At 41.8% G+C, this 22419-nt stretch overlaps 1 protein-coding gene across 3 annotated transcripts in view; it reads right to left on the bottom strand.

Moving 5' to 3' along the window:
- Positions 1 to 22419, bottom strand: part of LOC133558917 (semaphorin-4G-like) — a 96014-nt gene that overhangs the window by 48665 nt on the left and 24930 nt on the right. For all 3 annotated transcript variants that reach the window (XM_061910082.1, XM_061910084.1, XM_061910083.1), the window contains exon 3: positions 2594 to 2745. In XM_061910082.1, coding sequence (XP_061766066.1) covers positions 2594 to 2745 — 152 coding nt within the window. The remainder of the gene's footprint in view (positions 1 to 2593; positions 2746 to 22419) is intronic.

Here is a 22419-nt window from a genome sequence, read left to right as displayed (position 1 = left end):
CCAGTTGCATTTCTGGGTGTTGTTGATAAATGCCTTTCGCTTTCTGTAGTAGAGTTTTACTTGCACTTACAGATGTAGCAATTAACTGCCATTACTGACAGTTGTTTTCCTGACCCATGTGGTGATATCCTCTACAAAAACCAACATCGATGTGATGTCGGTTTTTGATGCAGTACTGCCTAAAGTATCGAAGGTCACGGGCCTTGCCGCTTACGTGGAGTGATTTTCTCCAGAAACTTTTGATAATATTACAGACTGTAGAATTGAAATCCCTAAATTCCTTGCAATAGTTTGTTGAGAAAAGTTGTTTCTAAACTGTTCGACAATTGTGAATGACTGAGCTTTTCAGGGAAGCTGCTTTTATACCCAATCATTGGCACCCACCTGTTCCCAACTTGTGGGATGTTCGAATAAGTGCTTGATGAGCATTCCTCAACTTTCTCAGTCTTTTTTTGCCACTTGTGCCAGCTTTTTTTTTAAACATGTTGCAGGCATCAAATTACAAATGAGCTAATATTTGCGAAAAATTAAAAAGTATACCATTTTGAACGTTAAATATCTTGTCTTTGCAGTGTATCCAATTGAACATAGGTTGAAAAATATTTTTTTTAATTTAGTATTTACATGACGTGTCAACTTCACTGGTTTTGATTTTATATATCACTGATTTTTGGGAGGGGTTATATTACTCAAATATCAACTAGAATCTGACTTTTAAGGTCATTTACAGCTGTAAATCATGAATATTAATTCACCATCCATACTGCGGGTTTGATTTGTATCTACTGTAATCATTGCTTTCCAGAGGTGGGTAGTAACGCGCTACATTTACTCCGTTACATCTACTTGAGTAACTTTTGGGATAAATTGTGCTTCTAAGTGTAGTTTTTATGCAACATACTTTTACTCAAGTATATCTATAGAGAAGAAACGCTACTTTTACTCCGCTCCATTTATGTACAATCAGCTCGTTACTCGCTACTTTTTTTATCGATCTGTTAATGCACGCTTTGTTTGTTTTGATTTTGTCAGACATGCATTCAAAGTAGGAACTACACATGCCTGCGTTTCACCAATCACATGCAGTCACTGGTGACGTTGGACCAATCAAACAAAACCAGGCGGTCACATGACCGTCACACGTCGAATCCGACCTAAAAAAGTTGAAAAACTTATTGGGGTGTTCCCATTTAGTGGTCAATTGTACGGAATATGTACTGTACTGTGCAATCTACTAATAAAAGTTGCAACCAATCAATCAAAAGTGTAAAGGAAAAAAGACACTTTTTATTTCAACCGTACTTCCCGTCAAAAGCCTAAAGACTGATCGCACAGTTCCTGTCTTCACAATAAAAGCGCCGCTCCATCGCGCCTGCGTTAACAAAATAAGAGTCTCCGAAAGCCAGCGCAAACAAGCTAGCAAGCTACGGAGTTTGCCGCCAATGTATTTCTTGTCAAGTGTATAAAAACGACTATGGAAGCTAGACGAATAAGATGCCGAAAACCAACGACTTTCATGTGGTATTAGACAGAAAAGAGGAAAATTTTTTCTCCTCCATTTGAAAATGTGGACGTCTGATTCCAATCAATGCAAGTCATCAGAATCAGGTAATACACCAACTTATATTCTTGTCTTCATGAAAGATAGGAATCTATATGTTAGACATGCATGTATATTCATTAAAACACCTTCAACATGTCAACAAAAACTGCAAAATAAATAACTAAATTTTATACTGTATATATATATGTGTGTGTGTGTATGTATATATGAGGTAGATCACCTCGACTTGGTCATTTATTAAGTAATTGATTAACGTTGAAAAACTTATTGGGGTGTTATCATTTAGTGGTCAATTGTACGGAATATGTACTGTACTGTGCAATCTAATAATACAAGTTTCAATCAATCAATCAATCAATCGATGAATGCCTACTGAACCTATGGTGCTGTTAAGTCATTGTGGCTCAATTTGCCTTATTTTTTTTAATTTTAATGTATTACTATTTAATATATATTATTGTTTTAGTTGCTTAAGAGATATTCCTCGCTATGAATTTGTTCATTGCTATTTTTATGTTTTTGTGCATTACTTGTTGCCGTAATCATTAAACAAACAGGTTACTCATCAGTTACTCAGTACTTGAGTAGTTTTTTCACAACATACTTTTTACTTTTACTCAAGTAAATATTTGGGTGACTACTCCTTACTTTTACTTGAGTAATACATCTCTAAAGTAACAGTACTTCTACTTGTGTACAATTTCTGGCTACTCTACCCACCTCTGTTGCTTTCTTATTCTTGTTCGCAGTGCTGTACTGTATCCATTTGGAGTCAAGCATGATTGTGATAAACACCGGCAAGATTGTCTGAGGCACATCATGCTAATTGATGCAAGTGTCAACCCTCTTCAATATTCAAGTGTTGTTTTCTGTGAATTCTAAATGGACCCGAGGACTTAATGATTTTCAACGTCAAACCTAAAATAGACCCCGCGCGGTGGAATGCAAAATGAAGCCCGATGGAGAGTAAAAATACTTTTTTTCCCCATGACGGAAGGTGCGTCAACACGGGCAAACAAACACACTCACGGTGAGAGCAGAGGCGGTGGAGATGTCAGAGGCGTCGAGCGCAAACACGGCCCCGCGGGCCCCGACGTAGAGGCGCTGCTCACCCTCAGCCTCCAGCAACATGGCGCTGTAGTTGACGACGGAGGAGCGGAAACGCCTGCAGCCATGGAGACCTGGGAGGGCAGAATCATCACTTATTCACATTTATTCAAGGAGCTGCACTGCAATGCTACACTTTATATGGTTGCTAATAGGGATGGGCGGTATAGCCTACAACAGGGGTGCCCACACTTTTTCTGCAGGCGAGCTACTTTTCAATTGACCAACTCGAGGGGATCTACCTCATTTATATATATCATTTATATTTATTTATTTATGAAAGAGACATTTTTGTAAACAAGTTAAATGTGTTTAATGATAATACAAGCATGTGTAACACATATAGATGTCTTTCTTTCACAAAGACAAGAATATAAGTTGGTGTATTACCTGATTCTGATGACTTGCATTGATTGGAATCAGACAGTAATGATGATAACGCCCACATTTTCAAATGGAGGAGAAAAAAAGTTGTCCTTTCTGTACAATACCACATGAAAGTGGTTGGTTTTTGGCATCTAATTCATCCAGCTTCCATACACTTTACAAGAAAAACATTGGCGGCAAATTCCGTAGCTTGCTTGATTGACATTCACGGCACCCGAGGGTCTTGTGAGATGACGCTGGCTGCTGCCAGTTCATTATTATGAAAAAATGACAGAGAGGAAGGCCAGAAACACTTTTTATTTCAACAGACTTTCGCTTCCGTCAAAACTCTAAAGGCCGACTGCACATTTCCTATCTTCACAATAAAAGCCCTGCTTCATGCTGCCTGCGCTAACAAAATAAGAGTCTCGGAAAGCTGGCGTGCACAAGGGATGTGCACGCCAGCTTTCTGAGGGATCTCTTGTGCACGCCAGTTTTCCGAGACTCTGTATTTAGTTAGCGCAGGCAGCATGAAGCAGGGCTTTTATTGTGAAGATAGCAAATGTGCAGTCGGCCTTTAGAGTTTTGACGGAAGGTACGGCGCGAGAGTCTGTTGAAATAAAAAGTGTTTCTGGCCTTCCTCTCGGTCATATTTTCATAATAATGATCTTGCAGCAGCCAGCGTCATCTCACAAGACCCTCCGGTACCGTGAATGTCATTTAAGTGACGTCTTGGTGAAGATTGATGATCACTCATTTTTAGGTCTATTTTTTTTTTTAAAAGCCTGGCTGGAGATCGACTGACACACCCCCCGCGGTCGACTGGTAGCTCGCGATCGACGTAATGGGCACCCCTGGCCTACAATACATATGGCAATATACACAGCAGCCTCTTGCGATAACATTATATGCTGTATCATTACTGTATTATACCGTACATTACTTGCTATGTACGGTAAATGATAATAGTTTCATTTCAAAACAGCTTTACGATTGCTTCTAATTCAGCTGCAGATATATGCGGTAACATATTACATCGTTTCCGGTTTGCTGTGTTTTCTCCTCATTAATAGTTGTTTACTTTTTTTGTAACATGGTTCTAATATCGCTTCTGTTAATATGTTAAATGCAATAAGCACTTACTGTATTCTTCTGTTGTTTGGATAGTTTTGGGTGATACTGCAAATTTGGGTATCGATCCAACACAAAGTAGTTACAGTGGCAGTATTGGTCATACTAATACAGACACTACAAATTTGCAGTCCATTTATGTTTTTGTGATTTAATTCCAAATGCTTTTTTTGTTTTTTGTTAAAAATGGGATGGAGTTTTTGGAGACTTTAAATGATAAATGATAAATGGGTTGTACTTGTATAGCGCTTTTCTACCTTCAAGGTACTCAAAGCGCTTTGACACTACTTCCACATTTACCCATTCACACACACATTCACACACTGATGGAGGGAGCTGCCATGCAAGGCGCCAACCAGTACCCATCAGGAGCAAGGGTGAAGTGTCTTGCTCAGGACACAACGGACGTGACGAGGTTGGTTCTAGGTGGGATTTGAACCAGCGACCCTCGGGTTGCGCACGGCCACTCTCCCACTGCGCCACGCCGTCCCATCACACTTTCTCATCACAATTAAAATCAGACATAGTCCAATGGCTGTGTAACAATATAAATATTTTAAATGATCTTACTTATTTCCCGAGTTCGTAAACGACAACAAAAACAACCACCATCAACCAGCTAACACTGGTTCTTAACCTGGGTTCGATCGAACTCTAGGGTTTCGCAAAGTCGGCCTCAGGGGTTCGGCGGAGCCTCCGCCACGGAAATATAGACACATCCGAATTATTGTGTAAATAAAAACTTCTCTCTGTCGGCGTATTAAAGATACCCCCAAACAATGTTCCCTCTAATTTTCCGTCAGATTTGCAGGTTTTTTGATTGCAATCTGCTAGTAAAAGTCTCAATCAATCAAAGGAAGAGAATACATTATATCAAACAGTACAGTTTACACAGTACAGTACATATTCCGTACAATTGACCACTAAATGGTAACACCCGAATAGGTTTTTCAACTTGTTTAAGTCGGGGTCCATGTTAATCAATTCATGGTCATGTATGTAAGGTGTGTAAATTGTTGTAAAATCATGCACTTTGTTGGTTTTGTTCTGTGAACAAGGTGATGTTCATGCACGGTTCTTTTGTGCACCAATAAAATAAAACATAAGTTTTTCTTAAATTTAAAAAAATGATTTTTCACTAAAGAAGGGTTCGGTGAATGCGCTTATGAAACTGGTGGGGTTCGGTACCTCCAACAAGGTTAAGAACCACTGATTTAACAACTGTGTTATCAACTTGATAATATACCAACTTGGTATTGTTGCTGTTCATATTTCTTTCAGTCTGCCCCACCTTTGTTCACATTCAAGAGTTCTAGCTTGAGGTTAGCGGCTAGCTTAACCTCCTACGTCAGGCCTGGGTAATTATTTTGACCTGTCGGGCCAAATCTAGAGAAAAAAAGTGTGTCTCGGGGCCGGTACATCTGATTTTTAGGAACACTAATACAAAACCTCACACTAATGTTTGATTGAAAACGTTGTGATGGACCGCCTTAAAAAAACGGAATGGAATTTTACGTTTTTTTTACTGAATGAGACACTCAGAATGTACATGAAATTAAAGAATGTGGGATTTACAATATTAACTATGAACGATAAAACACTGAATATTGACAACATATGCACATCACACCCCCTCTCGATATTTTACAATCAAGCGAAACACAACAAAAATGCAACAAAACAGTAAATTATGAATGCGGAGGGTAAAATAAGAACAAAAAAGCTGATACATCTCCAAGCATTGTCACTTTGTTATAAAAATCCCCTTCCGTGTCCGTCCACCAAATTCACATTTAAAGCTGGCCGCTCTGGTAACACTCCGTGGAAACGCTTCCCACCCACACCGCTTGGTGCCTCGTCTGAGCTGCTGTGACTTAAATTATGATAGTAACTAATTCGATTACCATAGTAACTAAATACTAGGGATGCACCGATTAATCGGTAACCGAATATATTCGGCCGAATATGGCAAAAAAAGCCACATTCGGCCTTGGGTGGAATGAGTTAAAAACAAGGCCGAATAGTGGCGTGTGACGCAATTTTTTGACGCGGTGACGCAATTAACCAACGTGCAGTGACGCTGGGATATGTTGTGTACCTGTATAAGTGTATGAGGTTACATGCACACACTTATTGAGATTTAGTGGGGCCTCTGTTTACATTATTAGCCTGTTGTGTAGGCTACCTGTATAAGTGTATGAGGTTACAAGCACACACTTAATTGAGATTTAGTGGGGCCTCTGTTTACATTATTAGCCTGTTGTGTAGGCTACCTGTATAAGTGTATGAGGTTACAAGCACACACTTATTGAGATTTACTTGAGCCTTCTGTTTACATTATTAGCATATCTACTGTGGCTAAGCAGACTTTTGCCAAAAGGACAATAATTCATTTGTTGTGGGTTTATCCACTTTAATGCACTTTATTTGTTTTTGGAATGCATGTTTTGTTTGAAGGCCTAATATAAATGAAAAACTTTGTGCTTTTTTTGAAAAGCAAAGGCAACTGGAATATTAAAAAAATGTCAATATTCAAAAAAAAAATTACTTTATGTGAAAAACATGTCAAAATATTTATTCTAGGCTATTTATGCAATATTAAAAAAATTGTGAAAAACTGCATTCATTATTTGGTATTCGGCCTTCGGCCAAGCGTTTAAATTTTATTCGGCTTCGGCCACAAATTTTCATTTCGGTGCATCCCTAATCTCAATATTTTTAGGCCATGTCAAGATACACGATACATATCTCGATATTTTGCCTTAGCCTTGAATTAACACTTGATGCATATAATCACAGCAGTATGATGATTATTGGTGTCTAAATTAAAAAATTATTGTTCATACTGCATTAATATATGCTCATTTTAAACTTTCATGCAAAAAGGGACGTCACAACTAAGTCAATTTACCAAAAACTGGATTTATTAAACAGTTATTAAGCAGTGGCACAAACTAGGGCTGTGCGATATATTGATATACTCCATATATCGTGGGTTTGTTTCTGTGCGATATAGAAAATGACTATATCGTGATATCTCAATATACGTTCTCACGCAGTTGCTTTTAGCTGCTGGTATTACACTACAGGCTCTTCCCACTCCTTGTGTCTCCTTCACACAGACACACCTTACATACGTCACATACTGTCACGTCATACGTCACATACATATACGCCCTAACGGAGCAGAGAGGTGGCAGCATGGGTAATATTAGCTGTGGTGCGAGCGGTAATACGAGAGAAAGTAGGTGCAAATCTGGTAACAAACGAAGGAAGAATTAATTCCCAAGAAAAACAGCATTTTTTTGAAAAGCAAAGGCTACTGGAATATTAAAAAAATGTCAATATTCAATAAAAAATTACTTTATTTGAAAAACATGTCGAAATATTTATTCTAGGCTATTTATGCAATATTTAAAAAATTGTGAAAAACTGCATTCATTATTCGGTATTTGTCACACCTATGGATCTTGTTTTGTCATGTTATGTTTTTGTTTTTGGACTCTTGTTTTCCGTTTTACACTTCCTGGTTTTTTTTTTTTCCATAGTAACCCATTAGTTTCCACCTGGTCTCCAAGTCACGCCCAGCCCTCAGTCCCACACCTGTTTCTAATCGTCATAGCTGCTATTTATAACAGTTCGAGATGCCACCTCAGTAGAAGCATTTAAGTCTCATCTTAAAACTCATCTGTATACTCTAGCCTTTAAATAGACCTCCTTTTTAGACCAGTTGATCTGCCGCTTCTTTTCTTTTCTTTCTCCTATGTCCCCTCCTCCCTTGTGGAGGGGGTCCGGTCCGATGACCATGGATGAAGTACTGACTGTCCAGAGTCGAGACCCAGGATGGACCGCTCGTCGGGACCCAGGATGGACCGCTCGCCTGTATCGGTTGGGGACATCTCTACGCTGCTGATCCGCTTGAGATGGTTTCCTGTGGACGGGACTCTCACTGCTGTCTTGGAGCCACTATGGATTGAACTTTCACAGTATCACGTTAGACCCGCTCGACATCCATTGCTTTCGGTCCCCTAGAGGGGGGGGGGGTTGCCCACATCTGAGGTCCTCTCCAAGGTTTCTCATAGTCAGCATTGTCACTGGCGTCCCACTGAATGTGAATTCTCCCTGCCCACTGGGTGTGAGTTTTCCTTGCCCTTTTGTGGGTTCTTCCGAGGATGTTGTAGTCGTAATGATTTGTGCAGTCCTTTGAGACATTTGTGATTTGGGGCTATATAAATAAACATTGATTGATTGATTGATTGATTATATCATTCTGTTTCTGTCCTTGTCCTGGGAACTTTGCTATTTGCATTCTGCTTCATGCGTTCACGCACCCTCAATTACCTTGGAATCCATGCCCCTTGTACCTGTCACAGTAAGTTTTTTTTGTGTTAGTTATTCATAGTTTTGCCACAGTGCAAGTTTAAGTTAGTTCATTGTCTTTCATGCCATCGAGCAGTTGTTTTGTTTTCCTGATTGTATTTTTGTAGCCAAGTTTTATACCTCTTTGTGAGCGCCCTTGGTTTGTTTATTTTTGTATTTAGAATCCCAATAAAACATCATGTACCTTAATTCACGCCTGGCTCGTCCCATATACCCTCTGCGTCGAAGGAGCACACTCAATCCTAGTCCAAGCCTGACAGTATTCGGCCTTCGGCCACGCGTTTAAATTGTATTCGGCTTCGGCCACAAATTTTCATTTCGGTGCATCCCTACTAATTACATTACCATTGTAACTAGTATATCATGCAAAAGCGCATATTGCAACCATTGAAATACTGGATTGTATAGATCAAGACTGGCGGTAATTGGAAAACATCACTGCACATCATAACACATCTTATCTTACTGATAGGATGCAGTGCGTCTCCTATAACAATGTGACCTCGGACTATGTTAAGGTAACGTGTGGAGTTCCCCAGGGTTCGGTCCTTGGCCCTGTACTCTTCAGCATCTACATGCTGCCGCTAGGTGACGTCATACGCAAATACGGTATTAGCTTTCACTGTTATGCTGATGACACCCAACTCTACATGCCCCTGAAGCTGACCAACACGCCGGATTGTAGTCAGTTGGAGGCGTGTCTTAATGAAATTAAACAATGGATGTCCGCTAACTTTTTGCAACTTAATGCCAAAAAAAACGGAAATGCTGATTATCGGTCCTGCTAGACACCGACCTCTATTTAATAATACAACTTTAACATTTGACAACCAAATAATAAAACAAGGTGACTCTGTAAAAAATCTGGGTATTATCTTCGACCCAACTCTCTCCTTTGAGTCACACATTAAAAGTGTTACTAAAACGGCCTTCTTTCATCTCCGTAATATCGCTAAAATTCGCTCCATTTTGTCCACTAAAGACGCCGAGATCATTATCCATGCGTTTGTTACGTCTCGTCTCGATTACTGTAACGTATTATTTTCGGGTCTCCCAATGTCTAGCATTAAAAGATTACAGTTGGTACAAAATGCGGCTGCTAGACTTTTGACAAGAACAAGAAAGTTTGATCATATTACGCCTGTACTGTATATACCTTTATATACATATATACATACATATATACCTGTACTGGCTCACCTGCACTGGCTTCCTGTGCACTTAAGATGTGACTTTAAGGTTTTACTACTTACGTATAAAATACTACACGGTCTAGCTCCAGCCTATCTTGCCGATTGTATTGTACCGTATGTCCCGGCAAGAAATCTGCGTTCAAAAGACTCCGGCTTATTAGTGATTCCTAGAGCTCAAAAAAAGTCTGCGGGCTATAGAGCGTTTTCCGTTCGGGCTCCAGTACTCTGGAATGCCCTCCCGGTAACAGTTCGAGATGCTACCTCAGTAGAAGCATTTAAGTCTCATCTTAAAACTCATCTGTATACTCTAGCCTTTAAATAGACCTCCTTTTTAGACCAGTTGATCTGCCGCTTCTTTTCTTTCTCCTATGTCCCCCCCTCCCTTGTGGAGGGGGTCCGGTCCGATGACCATGGATGAAGTTCTGACTGTCCAGAGTCGAGACCCAGGATGGACCGCTCGTCGGGACCCAGGATGGACCGCTCGCCTGTATCGGTTGGGGACATCTCTACGCTGCTGATCCGCTTGAGATGGTTTCCTGTGGACGGGACTCTCACTGCTGTCTTGGAGCCACTATGGATTGAACTTTCACAGTATCATGTTAGACCCGCTCGACATCCATTGCTTTCGGTCCCCTAGAGGGGGGGGGTTGCCCACATCTGAGGTCCTCTCCAAGGTTTCTCATAGTCAGCATTGTCGCTGGCGTCCCACTGGGTGTGAGTTTTCCTTGCCCTTTTGTGGGTTCTTCCGAGGATGTTGTAGTCGTAATGATTTGTGCAGTCCTTTGAGACATTTGTGATTTGGGGCTATATAAATAAACATTGATTGATTGATTGATAATGGCAGCTACAGTTTGCATCTTAAAGATCGAAAAAAATTATTTGGGAATGTACGGCGGACCAGATTGAAAAACTCAACCAGGCCTTAATTTGCCCAGGTCTGTCCTATGGTGTGTACTGTAGCATGTTTAGCTATTCCTCGTCCTCCTGGGATGATGTTTGTAAGAAACTTTAAGCGGAATGCAATGAATGGTGTGCATGGCTGTCAATCACAAATCTCTGCTTTGTGTAGCGATTGTGTACTCTCTCTCACCGTTGTTTGTTCCTTCTGCTATGAGCGAGGCGTGAACTCGGGTGTCGCCGGTGACCAACTGCCGAGCTAAAAGCACAGGCAAGCTCCAAGATCGCCAACACTATTCTTGACTATGACTGGCCCCCGGTTACACTCGCACAGACGTGCCTGCGCCCATCAAGATTAATTTTAAAATGGATATTTTTGCATTGTTGCTATTCTGTTGAGTAAAATCATGATTTTCTCTTTTCAAACTGTAATTTCGGGGCGGGGGGTGGTTTTATTGGGTGGGATACGGATAAAATGTGTCATCAACATGCATTACCACGATATAACCGGAGAATTAAAAGCTCTATCGTCTGCAAAATTCACACAATTTATATTGCATATTGTTTATATCGCACAACCCTAGGAGCTATGGTACGTTTACTGTATTTTCGGGAATAAAAGGTAAACATCACAGTAAACATTCCAAGTAAACAGCACCAAAATGTTGTATGTTCCATTAAAAATATAGAAAATTAGACAAAGCGCTCAAAAATCGATCAAAATGTTTTAGTACGATTTTGGTAAGCTATGAAGTCGCAGCGCTTGATAGATTGTACTGTGCTTCAACATACGAGTATTATTATGGTGTGTGTATAATGTAAGACATTATCTGGCGTTTTGTTTCGTAATATTATGCAAAAGCAACTTTTCTTACCTTCTGGCACTTGCTTTTTGGGATCTGCAAATGTCCTGAAGATTTGCGCGTGTCCGCCTTTATAGTCCGTGTCGACCCCTTGGTCAATAAGCTTCTTATTTTTCTCCATTTTCTTGTTATGGGACTACCATCCTCCACTGTGGCCATTTATAATATCAAGTAGTGTAAAGTTGTTACTTATATCTGTGAAAGCATGAAAGCTCTAAAACATTCCGGTATAGTGAGTTTACTTTATTCACCCAAGGAACTTTAGTTATTAGAGTTCCAGTCGGACGTTTTTTCACGGGACACATTTCCGGCGTTGATATTGCACTAGTAAGCCACAGATTTCCGGCGGATGAGGACATGCTGCTCCGTTATTGATTTAAGTAAAGTTTGAATGCCATTAAAACGGTTAGCACCATTTTTTTTGACACTTCTTCAACTCCTGTCCTTGCACGCTACACCGCTACAACAAAGATGACGGGGGGAAGACGCTGCCCAAGGTGAGCCACTTAAATGAGACCGCCCACAAAACGGCGCATCCTGAAGAGACTGTCAGAAAGCGACTTGAAGATGATCTGTAAAACATAATATACGCAACATTTTGACCAAATAACCACCATTACACTGCAAAAACTGAAATCTCAGTATGATTAAATCAACTCAAATAAGGGTGATACTTGCTTATTTTCTGTCTGATAAGATAAACTCTTCTCACTAAGCAGATTTTATGTTAGTGTTTTACTTGTTTTCAGGGTTTTGGTCCTAAATTATCTCAGTAAGATATTACAGCTTGAAGCTGAGATTTTATGACCTTTATTGAGTAAAACATGCTTGAAACAAGAATATCAACAGATGCAAAGCTGTGCCATTAACACTCACAAAATAAAACAACTTTTTTAAAGTAATTAGTTCTTACTTCAAGCATGAAAAGAAAAATCACGATGCCGAGCGCATATCATTATGTCAAGATAATGGCAATAGTATTTACTTAATTTAGGAATCATTTCCAACATATCTAGCAAAAAAAGTCTCATTCTTTTTCTACCAAGAAAAATGCACTTGTTATTAGTGACAATATACTTATTTAAAAGGTATTTTTTGGGGGTTTATTGAGGTTAGCTAATTTTACTTGTTTTGGAAAAATCTTGACCAGCCTAATTTCTTGTTCTATTGGCAGATAATTTTGCTTAGTTCAAATAAAATACCCCTAATTTTTTAATATTTTTTTCTTGTTTTTGAACACTGACTTTTTGCAGTGTACATGTTATGTAGACCACAAGGAAGTGTTTAACATTTCTGAAAAAATGCAATAATAATGACTCCTTTAATGCGCCCTTTAATCTGGTTTGATTGATTGATTGATTGATACTTTTATTAGTAGATTGCACAGTACAGTACATATTCCGTACAATTGACCACTAAATGGTAACACCCGAATAAGTTTTTCAACTTGTTTAAGTGCGCCTTTTGTATGAAAATAGACCTGACTAGACCCACTCATTGGCAGTGAGTCTTATAATCCGGTGTGCCCAATGGTCCGGAAAATACGGTATAAGGCAGACCTGGACAAATTAAGGCCCGTGGGCCACATGCGGCTCATTAAGCTTTTGAATCTGGCCCGCCGGACATTCCCAAATCATTTTTTTAGATCTTTAATATGGAAAGTGTAGCTGCCATGATGATGTGTAGACTAATGTTTTGTAATGACTGCAAGTCTTCAACTATACAAAGTATTTCAATGGTTGGAATCTGTGATTTTGCATGATGTATTAGTTACTTTGGTAATTAGTTAGTTACTATGGTAATGTAAGTCACAGCACCAAGCAGTGTGGGTGGAGACAGAGTGTTTCCAGAGCCTGAAATGTGGGTGTCAGAGACAGAAACGGAAGGACATTTTTACAACAAAGTTCTAAAACTTTGCGATATAACAGAGAGGTGTTTTTTGTTTTTTTTTTAATTTTTTTCTTGGCGATCATATTTTGTTGTGTTTTTAGATGTGGATGGAGAAGGGGTGTGACGTTCAAATGTTGTCAATATTTAGTGTTTTATCATTCATAGTTAATAATTAAGTACATGTTAGAGAACTGCTGTGTTAATCACTCATAGATGTCAGTTTGCTATTTTGATATTTTGCTGTAAAGAAGGTCAGTGAATAATTGTTTATATTGTGGGCGCTCTGAAGTGGAAAAGGGGTAGGATTAAATAAGCTTTGCTTCTTCCTACTCCTTTTCGGAGTCCATGGTTCTCGCCCGGAAAAGGGTGGAGTGCCATCTCCGGGTTGGGGAGGAGACCCTGCCCCAAGTGGAAGAGTTCAAGTACCTCGGAGTCTTGGGGGAAGAGTGGATCGTGAGATCAACAGGCGGATCGGTGCGGCGTCTTCAGTAATGCGGACGTTGTACCGATCCGTTGTGGTGAAGAAGGAGCTGAGCCGGAAGGCAAAGCTCTCAATTTACCGGTCGATCTACGTTCCCATCCTCACCTATGGTCATGAGCTTTGGGTCATGACCGAAAGGATAAGATCACGGGTACAAGCGGCCCAAATGAGTTTTGGCTCTCCCTTAGAGATAGGGTGAGAAGCTCTGCCATCCGGGAGGAACTCAAAGTAAAGCCGCTGCTCCTCCACATGGAGAGGAGCCAGATGAGGTGGTTCGGGCATCTGGTCAGGATGCCACCCGAATGCCTCCCTAGGGAGGTGTTTAGGGCACGTCCAACCGGTAGGAGGCCACGGGGAAGACCCAGGACACGTTGGGAAGACTATGTCTCCCGGCTGGCCTGGGAACGCCTCGGGATCCCCCGGGAAGAGCTAGACGAAGTGGCTGGAGAGAGGGAAGTCTGGGTTTCCCTGCTTAGGCTGCTGCCCCCGCGACCCGACCTCGGATAAGCGGAAGATGATGGATGGATGGATGGATGTATTGTGTATTGCGAAATGATGAATTTAACTGATGTATAATGTTGTATGTATGTCATGTTCGAAATAAACTAAGAAAAGAAAGAAAGAAAGAATATTGTAAATCCCACATTCATACATTCTGGGTGTCTCATTCAGTAAAAAAAAATGTAAAATTCTGTTCCGTTTTCAAGGCGGTCTGTCATAACGATTTTAGATACAATCATACATCATTGAGAGGTTTTGTATTAGTGTTCCTAAAAATAATACCAGCCCCCAGACACATTTTTTTCCTCTAAATTTGTCAAAATAATTTCCCAGGCCTGGTATATGGTGTGAAGCTGTGATGTTTTCAACATATTTACTCAAATACTGGCCTTCTATCTAATATACCCAATAAAACCCAGACTAAACTAGAAAAGCACTGCGCCAGGCAACATCTCCAAAATCCCAATAGTACAAAAGTCCGGAATCCACATGTTGAACGTATTTTAAAACCCACGCACGCTTTCGTACGTCTCATTGAAAGCCTTTGGATACTGCAAGTGTTCCCTCTCTCTGATGGATCTCAGCCTGGGAAGTCGATACAAAACCTTTGCCATTATATCACTCTCTCAACTCACTGGACTCATACCAACACTGTAATAAAAAAAGAAATTTCCGCAAGAAATAAGTGGATTTTTATATTTAGCACTGAAGAGAAGGCAGTGGCAGTTAAGGGATGGTTCCTCTTACACCACACGGCTCCACAGAGGATGGAAGATAATGAAAAGAGTGTGACATAATGCTGTTGGGGGGTTTCTGCCAGGCTGTCCCCCTCTGTTGCTGCAGTGCAGCACATGTGCTTGTCACATTGTGGAAAAAAGGTGCACACCGTATAGTCAGGTGAGGCCCCGAGGCTTGCACGCGCTGAACCGGGCGTCTGTCAGGGAGCCCTTTGGCCTGGGGTGAGCATGACCGCAGCCGCACCGCCACCACTTTGCATTTTGCAACGGCAACACAACAACACTGGGCCAATTTCCAAATGACGCCTGGTAGACTGGCGGTGCATGGACCAAACACGAGGCTGTTGCGGTATGGTGAGGATCTGGATCTTAGAATAGTGTGTTATCCCCTGGCTTTGAGGCTGAAATTTAAAAAATAGCTTTTAGTAAGCCCTAATGAGTATATGCAATATTGTGTGTCTGTAGCTTTAATGCTACAAACACACCTCACTCAGACAAGCACTATTGTTCACTTTATCCAATGTTTACTAATGCACTTACTGTACACCGCTACTGATAAAGTACCGCGGTACTAATGATTAAAAACGGTACTACACTGCTTCAGAAAAATACTGGTTCCCCATTTTTTATTTTTTTATTTTTTTTTACGGGCATGATGTTAGATTAGATTAGATAGATTAGATTAGTACTTTATTTATTCCGTCAGGAGAGTTCCTTCAGGAAAATTAAAATTTTCAGCACAATCCCATTCAAGATCAGACAAACATTACAGGGAGACAGAACAGGATCGCTGACGGGTCTGCCGGCTTCCGGCGCCCCTTACAAAAAAGATGACATACAGGTAAACATGGGGGGCGGGGGGAAGAAAAGAATTGAAGATTAAAATAAAATAAAAAAAAATCAGTCTTAGCCTGGGCCCTGGAGTGGGGGTGCAGACTGAGGCCAAGGGAAAAAATAAATAAATAAATAAATAAATAAATTAAAAAAAAACAAAAAAAAACAACTCATAGCCATAGTACACATCCCTCTTACATGTGTGTAAGAGGGAAACATCAAACATCAAAGAACACAGAGGACATTAAAGACATTAAAGCAATGTTGTGACATTGCTAGTTCGGCAACGCACACGCACGGAGCATTTACAAGCAGACACGGTGTGTAGACAGAAAAGGGAGAATGGACGCATTTGGGCTTAAAAACTAACGACAAAGGTGCTTTGAAACCAGTGTCGGACAAGCTAATTGGAAAATCAATCAATCAATGTTTACTTATATAGCCCTAAATCACTAGTGTCTCAAAGGGCTGCACAAACCACTACGACATCCTCGGTAGGCCCACATAAGGGCAAGGAAAACTCACACCCAGTGGGACGTCGGTGACAATGATGACTATGAGAACCTTGGAGAGGAGGAAAGCAATGGATGTCGAGCGGGTCTAACATGATACTGTGAGAGTTCAATCCATAATGGATCCAACACAGTCGCGAGAGTCCAGTCCAAAGCGGATCCACCACAGCAGCGAGAGTCCCGTTCAGTGGAGCCAGCAGGAAACCATCCCAAGCGTAATGATGGGACAATACTTTAGTATACGGGAGTATCATAACTTTGGAAACGGTGATACCCCTGACAAGCACTAGGTCTATCGTATTACCGTTACGATGCGTGGGTTCATTTATTATTTGTGTGAGACCACAGCTATCAATTATAGTCTGGAGCGCTACGCACGGTGGGTCCGATGGGGTATTCATATGGATATTAAAATCCCCCATTATGATTATATTATCGGCGTGTGTCACTAGATCATTGATAAAATGTAGTAAACTAAGCTACAAGTTACTCTCGATTAAATGTAGCTAAGCTACAGGGGAAGCTATCCCCGGAGAATTGCAGCAAGCTACACGGCAAAAGTAGTTTGCTACTTCAGAGCTACGTTTAACGGCATTTCTGTCTATGTGCCCACATGTATAATATTAAAAAAAGTTCAAAGGTAAAGTACCAATGATTGTCACACACACACTAGGTGTGGTGATATTTGTCCTCTGCATTTGACCCATCCCCTTGATTGGATTAGATTAGATTAGATTAGATAGTACTTTGTTTATTCCATCAGGAGAGTTCCTTCAGGAAAATTACAATTTTCAGCACAATCCCATTCAAGATCAGACAAACATTACAGGGGGACAGAACAGGACCGCTGACGGGTCTGCCGGCTTCCAGCGCCCCTTACAAAAAAGATGGGATACAGGTAAACAAAATAGAAGATTGAAATAAAAATTTTAAAAATCGGTCTTAGCCTTGGCCCCGGAGAGGGGGTGCAGACTGAGGCCAAGGGGGGGAAAAACAACTCATAGCCATATTACACATCCTTTTTACATGTGTGTAAGAGGGAAACATCAAACATCAAAGAACACAGAGGACATTAAAGACATTAAAGCAGCAGATACATCCAGACACTTCTACATACAACTATAAATAAAAAGTAAAAGAAACATATCCACTGTGGTGGCCTCTGTGGTGTTCCACGCCATCGTCCGCTGGGGTGGAGGGAGCATGGCCCCCTGGGAAGTGAGGGGAGCAGTGGGCAGCAACAGTGATTTAACCCCCAATTCCAACCCTTAGTATCAATGTTAATGTGACTGAGTGTACAAATGGACCCAATAAGTAGTCACCTGAAATGCTTTTCACTTCACAGGTGTGCTTGAAGCTCATTGAGAGAATGCCAAGAGTGTGCAAAGCAGTAGTCAGAGCAAAGGGTGGCATGCCCTCCCGGTAACAGTTCGAGATGCCACCTCAGTAGAAGCATTTAAGTCTCACCTTAAAACTCATTTGTATACTCTAGCCTTTAAATAGACTCCCTTTTTAGACCAGTTGATCTGCCGTTTCTCCTATGTCCCACTCTCCCTTGTGGAGGGGGTCCGGTCCGATCCGGTAGCCATGTACTGCTTGCCTGTGTATCGGCTGGGGACATCTCTGCGCTGCTGATCCGCCTCCGCTTGGGATGGTTTCCTGCTGGCTCCGCTGTGAACGGGACTCTCGCTGCTGTGTTGGATCCGCTTTGGACTGGACTCTCGCGACTGTGTTGGATCCATTGTGGATTGAACTTTCACAGTATCATGTTAGACCCGCTCGACATCCATTGCTTTGGTCCTCTCCAAGGTTCTCATAGTCATCATTGTCACCGACGTCCCACTGGGTGTGAGTTTTCCTTGCCCTTATGTGGGCCTACCGAGGATGTCGTGGTGGTTTGTGCAGCCCTTTGAGACACTAGTGATTTAGGGCTATATAAGTAAACATTGATTGATTGATTGATTGATATTTTGACAAAACATGTTTACAGTTATTTCACATTTTTTTGTTGAGTACATAATAACTCCACATGGCTTCATTCATAGTTTTGATGCCTTCAGTGACAATCTACAATCTAAATAGTCATGAAAATAAAGAGAATGCATTGAATGAGGAGAAGGTGTGTCCAGACTTTTGGCCTAGTCTGTACATCTGTCAGTGGACTCCATATGGAAGCCCTAAAAACTACAACATGGCTGACGGGGAAGAAGACGCAGTCAAAGTGGAGGCACAAAATTGGACCGCCCACCAAAAAGTGCATCCTAAAATACATGGTCATAAAGCGGTTTGAAGATGGTCTGTTAAACATACCGTATTTTCCGGACCATAGGGTGCACCGGATTATAAGGGGCGGGTCGAGTCAAGTCTTTTTTCATACAAAAGGCGCACTGGTCTAGCTCCAGCCTATCTTGCCGATTGTATTGTACCATATGTCCCGGCAAGAAATCTGCCTTCAAAAGACTCCGGCTTATTAGTGATTCCTAGAGCTCAAAAAAAGTCTGCGGGCTATAGAGCGTTTTCCGTTCGGGCTCCAGTACTCTGGAATGCCCTCCCGGTAACAGTTCGAGATGCTACCTCAGTAGAAGCATTTAAGTCTCATCTTAAAACTCATCTGTATACTCTAGCCTTTAAATAGACCTCCTTTTTAGACCAGTTGATCTGCCGCTTCTTTTCTTTCTCCTATGACCCCCCCTCCCTTGTGGAGGGGGTCCGGTCCGATGACCATGGATGAGGTACTGACTGTCCAGAGTCAAGACCCAGGATGGACCGCTCGTCGGGACCCAGGATGGACCGCTCGCCTGTATCGGTTGGGGACATCTCTACGCTGCTGATCCGCTTGAGATGGTTTCCTGTGGACGGGACTCTCACTGCTGTGTTGGAGCCACTATGGATTGAACTTTCACAGTATCATGTTAGACCCGCTCGACATCCATTGCTTTCGGTCCCCTAGAGGGGGGGGGTTGCCCACATCTGAGGTCCTCTCCAAGGTTTCTCATAGTCAGCATTGTCACTGGCGTCCCACTGGATGTGAATTCTCCCTGCCCACTGGGTGTGAGTTTTCCTTGCCCTTTTGTGGGTTCTTCCGAGGATGTTGTAGTCGTAATGATTTGTGCAGTCCTTTGAGACATTTGTGATTTGGGGCTATATAAATAAACATTGATTGATTGATTGATTGATGGATTATAGGGCGCATTAAAAAGGGTCAAATTATATTATGATTTATTTTTTTCTAAATTGAAAACACTTCCTTGTCGTCTAGATGACATGTAATGATGTTTTTTTGGGCCAAACGGATGCATGGATTATGTTTTACAGATCATTTTCAAATCGCTTTCTGACAGTCGCTTCAGGATACGCGGTCTTAGTTACGTGGTTCGCCTTCGACGGCATCTTCTCCCCGTCATCTTTGTTGTAGCGGTGTAGCGTGCAAGGACGGGAGTGGAAGAAGTGTTCAAAGATGGAGCTAACGGTTTTAACAACATTCAGACTTTACTTGAATCAATAACGGAGCAGCATGTCCTCATCCGCCGGAAATGTGTCCCGTGAAATAACGTCCGACCGGAACTTTCTAATCATTGGGTGAATAATGTAAACTCACTACACCGGTATGTTTTAGCACTTTCATGGCAGAGCTTTACACTACTTTGTATTATAAATGGAAATAGCGGAGGATGAATGTCCCATAGCAAGAAGATAGAGGAAAAAAAGAAGCATACAGTGTCTGCATGGACCACAAAGGTGTGCAATTTTTTTAGGATTTATGTAGATCCCAAATACAGATCAGCAGGTACCAAAAAGGTAAGAAAAGTTGCTTTTGCATAATATTGCAAAACAAAACGGCAGATAATGTCTTACCTTATACACACAACATAACACTCATATGTTGAAGCACAGTACAATCCATCAAGCGGTGCGGCTTCATAGCTTACCAAAGTTGTACTAAAATATTTTGATAGATTTTTGTAATATTCTATATTTTCAATTGAACATATAATATGTTGGTGTTGTTTACTTGAGTCATATTGCAGTCTACGTGTATCTCTTATGTTTGACTGCCATCTACTGGTCACACTTATTACACAATGTACCAAATAAAATAGCTTCAAGGTCGGTAAGCAAAACCAGAATTATTGCGTACATTTGTCATGATCCGTAGTCTGGATCATGTTTAGTTTAGTTATTTTCTGTTAGTTTGCACTCTCTTTGTTGTTTGTGTACCTTTTTTGTGAGTCAGTTTGGTCACCATGGCAACATATTAATTTCACCTGCTGAGGGTTCCAGACGCACACCTGTTTTTGTTAATTACGTCCTTATTTAAGCCTGCCTTGTCCCGTCAGTCGGTCTTGGTCCCTTGTTTGCGGTATGCAACTGTTTCGTTGGTAATTCTAGATTTCTTGTTACCTGATCCTGTGCTAGTGTTAGCATTAGCTTCTGTGCTTTCGCCACGCGTTTCTTTTCGTCTGTTTTTGTACCAGTGTTTTGTTATTAAATCATTCTTACCTTTTAGTTGTTGTCCAGAGTGTCTATGTTTGCGTTGGAGGAACGATCCCGCATTAAAATGCGACCCCCACGTGACAACATTAGGCAAACCGGGTTATAAAAAGGTGCACTCTCGAGTTTTGAGGGGGAAAAAATGATTTTTAGTGCGCGTTATAGTCCGAAAAATACGGTAATTTGGACAAAATGTTTTGGTATGTAAAACAGAATGAAGCGTTTTAAATGTAAAAAAAATAAATAAATCATAATATGAGCTTTTAAGTAAATGCTGTTTGTCGAGCGAGTTCCAGTTCTATGCTTTGTGTCTCAGTTAGAAAAAGATAATTAAAACCAGAAACGGCAACAGTAAGTCGAACACATTTCCAGTGAGGGTTGGACTCCGCCAAGGCTGTCCTTTGTCACCCATTCTGTTCAGAACTTTTATGGACAGAATTTCTAGGCGCAGTCAAGGCGTTGAGGGGTTCCGGTTTGGTGACCGCAGGATTAGGTCTCTGCTTTTTGCAGATGATGTGGTCCTGATGGCTTCATCTGACCGGGATCTTCAGCTCTCGCTGGATCGGTTCGCAGCCGAGTGTGAAGCGACCGGAATGAGAATCAGCACCTCCAAGTCCGAGTCCATGGTTCTCGCCCGGAAAAGGGTGGAGTGCCATCTCCGGGTTGGGGAGGAGACCCTGCCCCAAGTGGAGGAGTTCAAGTACCTAGGAGTCTTGTTCACGAGTGAGGGAAGAGTGGATCGTGAGATCGACAGGCGGATCGGTGCGGCGTCTTCAGTAATGCGGACGTTGTACCGGTCCGTTGTGGTGAAGAAGGAGCTGAGCCGGAAGGCAAAGCTCTCAATTTACCGGTCGATCTACGTTCCCATCCTCACCTATGGTCATGAGCTTTGGGTTATGACCGAAAGGATAAGATCATGGGTACAAGCGGCCCAAATGAGTTTCCAGGTCTCTCCCTTAGAGATAGGGTGAGAAGCTCTGTCGTCCGGGAGGAACTCAAAGTAAAGCCGCTGCTCCTTCACATGGAGAGGAGCCAGATGAGGTGGTTCGGGCATCTGGTCAGGATGCCACCCGAACGCCTCCCTAGGGAGGTGTTTAGGGCACGTCCAACCGGTAGGAGGCCACGGGGAAGACCCAGGACACGTTGGGAAGACTATGTCTCCCGGCTGGCCTGGGAACGCCTCGGGATCCCCCGGGAAGAGTTAGAGGAAGTGGCTGGGGAGAGGGAAGTCTGGGTTTCCCTGCTTAGGCTGCTGCCCCCGCGACCCGACCTCGGATAAGCGGAAGATGATGGATGGATGGATGGAAAACCAGAAACGTGTTGTGGCCTTTAGCGCAGTACCAAGAAGTGCACCACACAATCTACTGATTTCCCCTCCGACTGTGTGCTGCGTCGTTTGCAGCAGGAGGAAGAGGAGTATTAAAGGCCTACTGAAAGCCACTACTAGCGACCACGCAGTTTGATAGTTTATA

This window comes from Nerophis ophidion, linkage group LG09 (genome assembly GCF_033978795.1).
Source record: "Nerophis ophidion isolate RoL-2023_Sa linkage group LG09, RoL_Noph_v1.0, whole genome shotgun sequence".
NCBI classification, from domain to species: Eukaryota; Metazoa; Chordata; class Actinopteri; order Syngnathiformes; family Syngnathidae; genus Nerophis; species Nerophis ophidion.
This window is presented reverse-complemented; position numbering and strand designations above follow the sequence as displayed.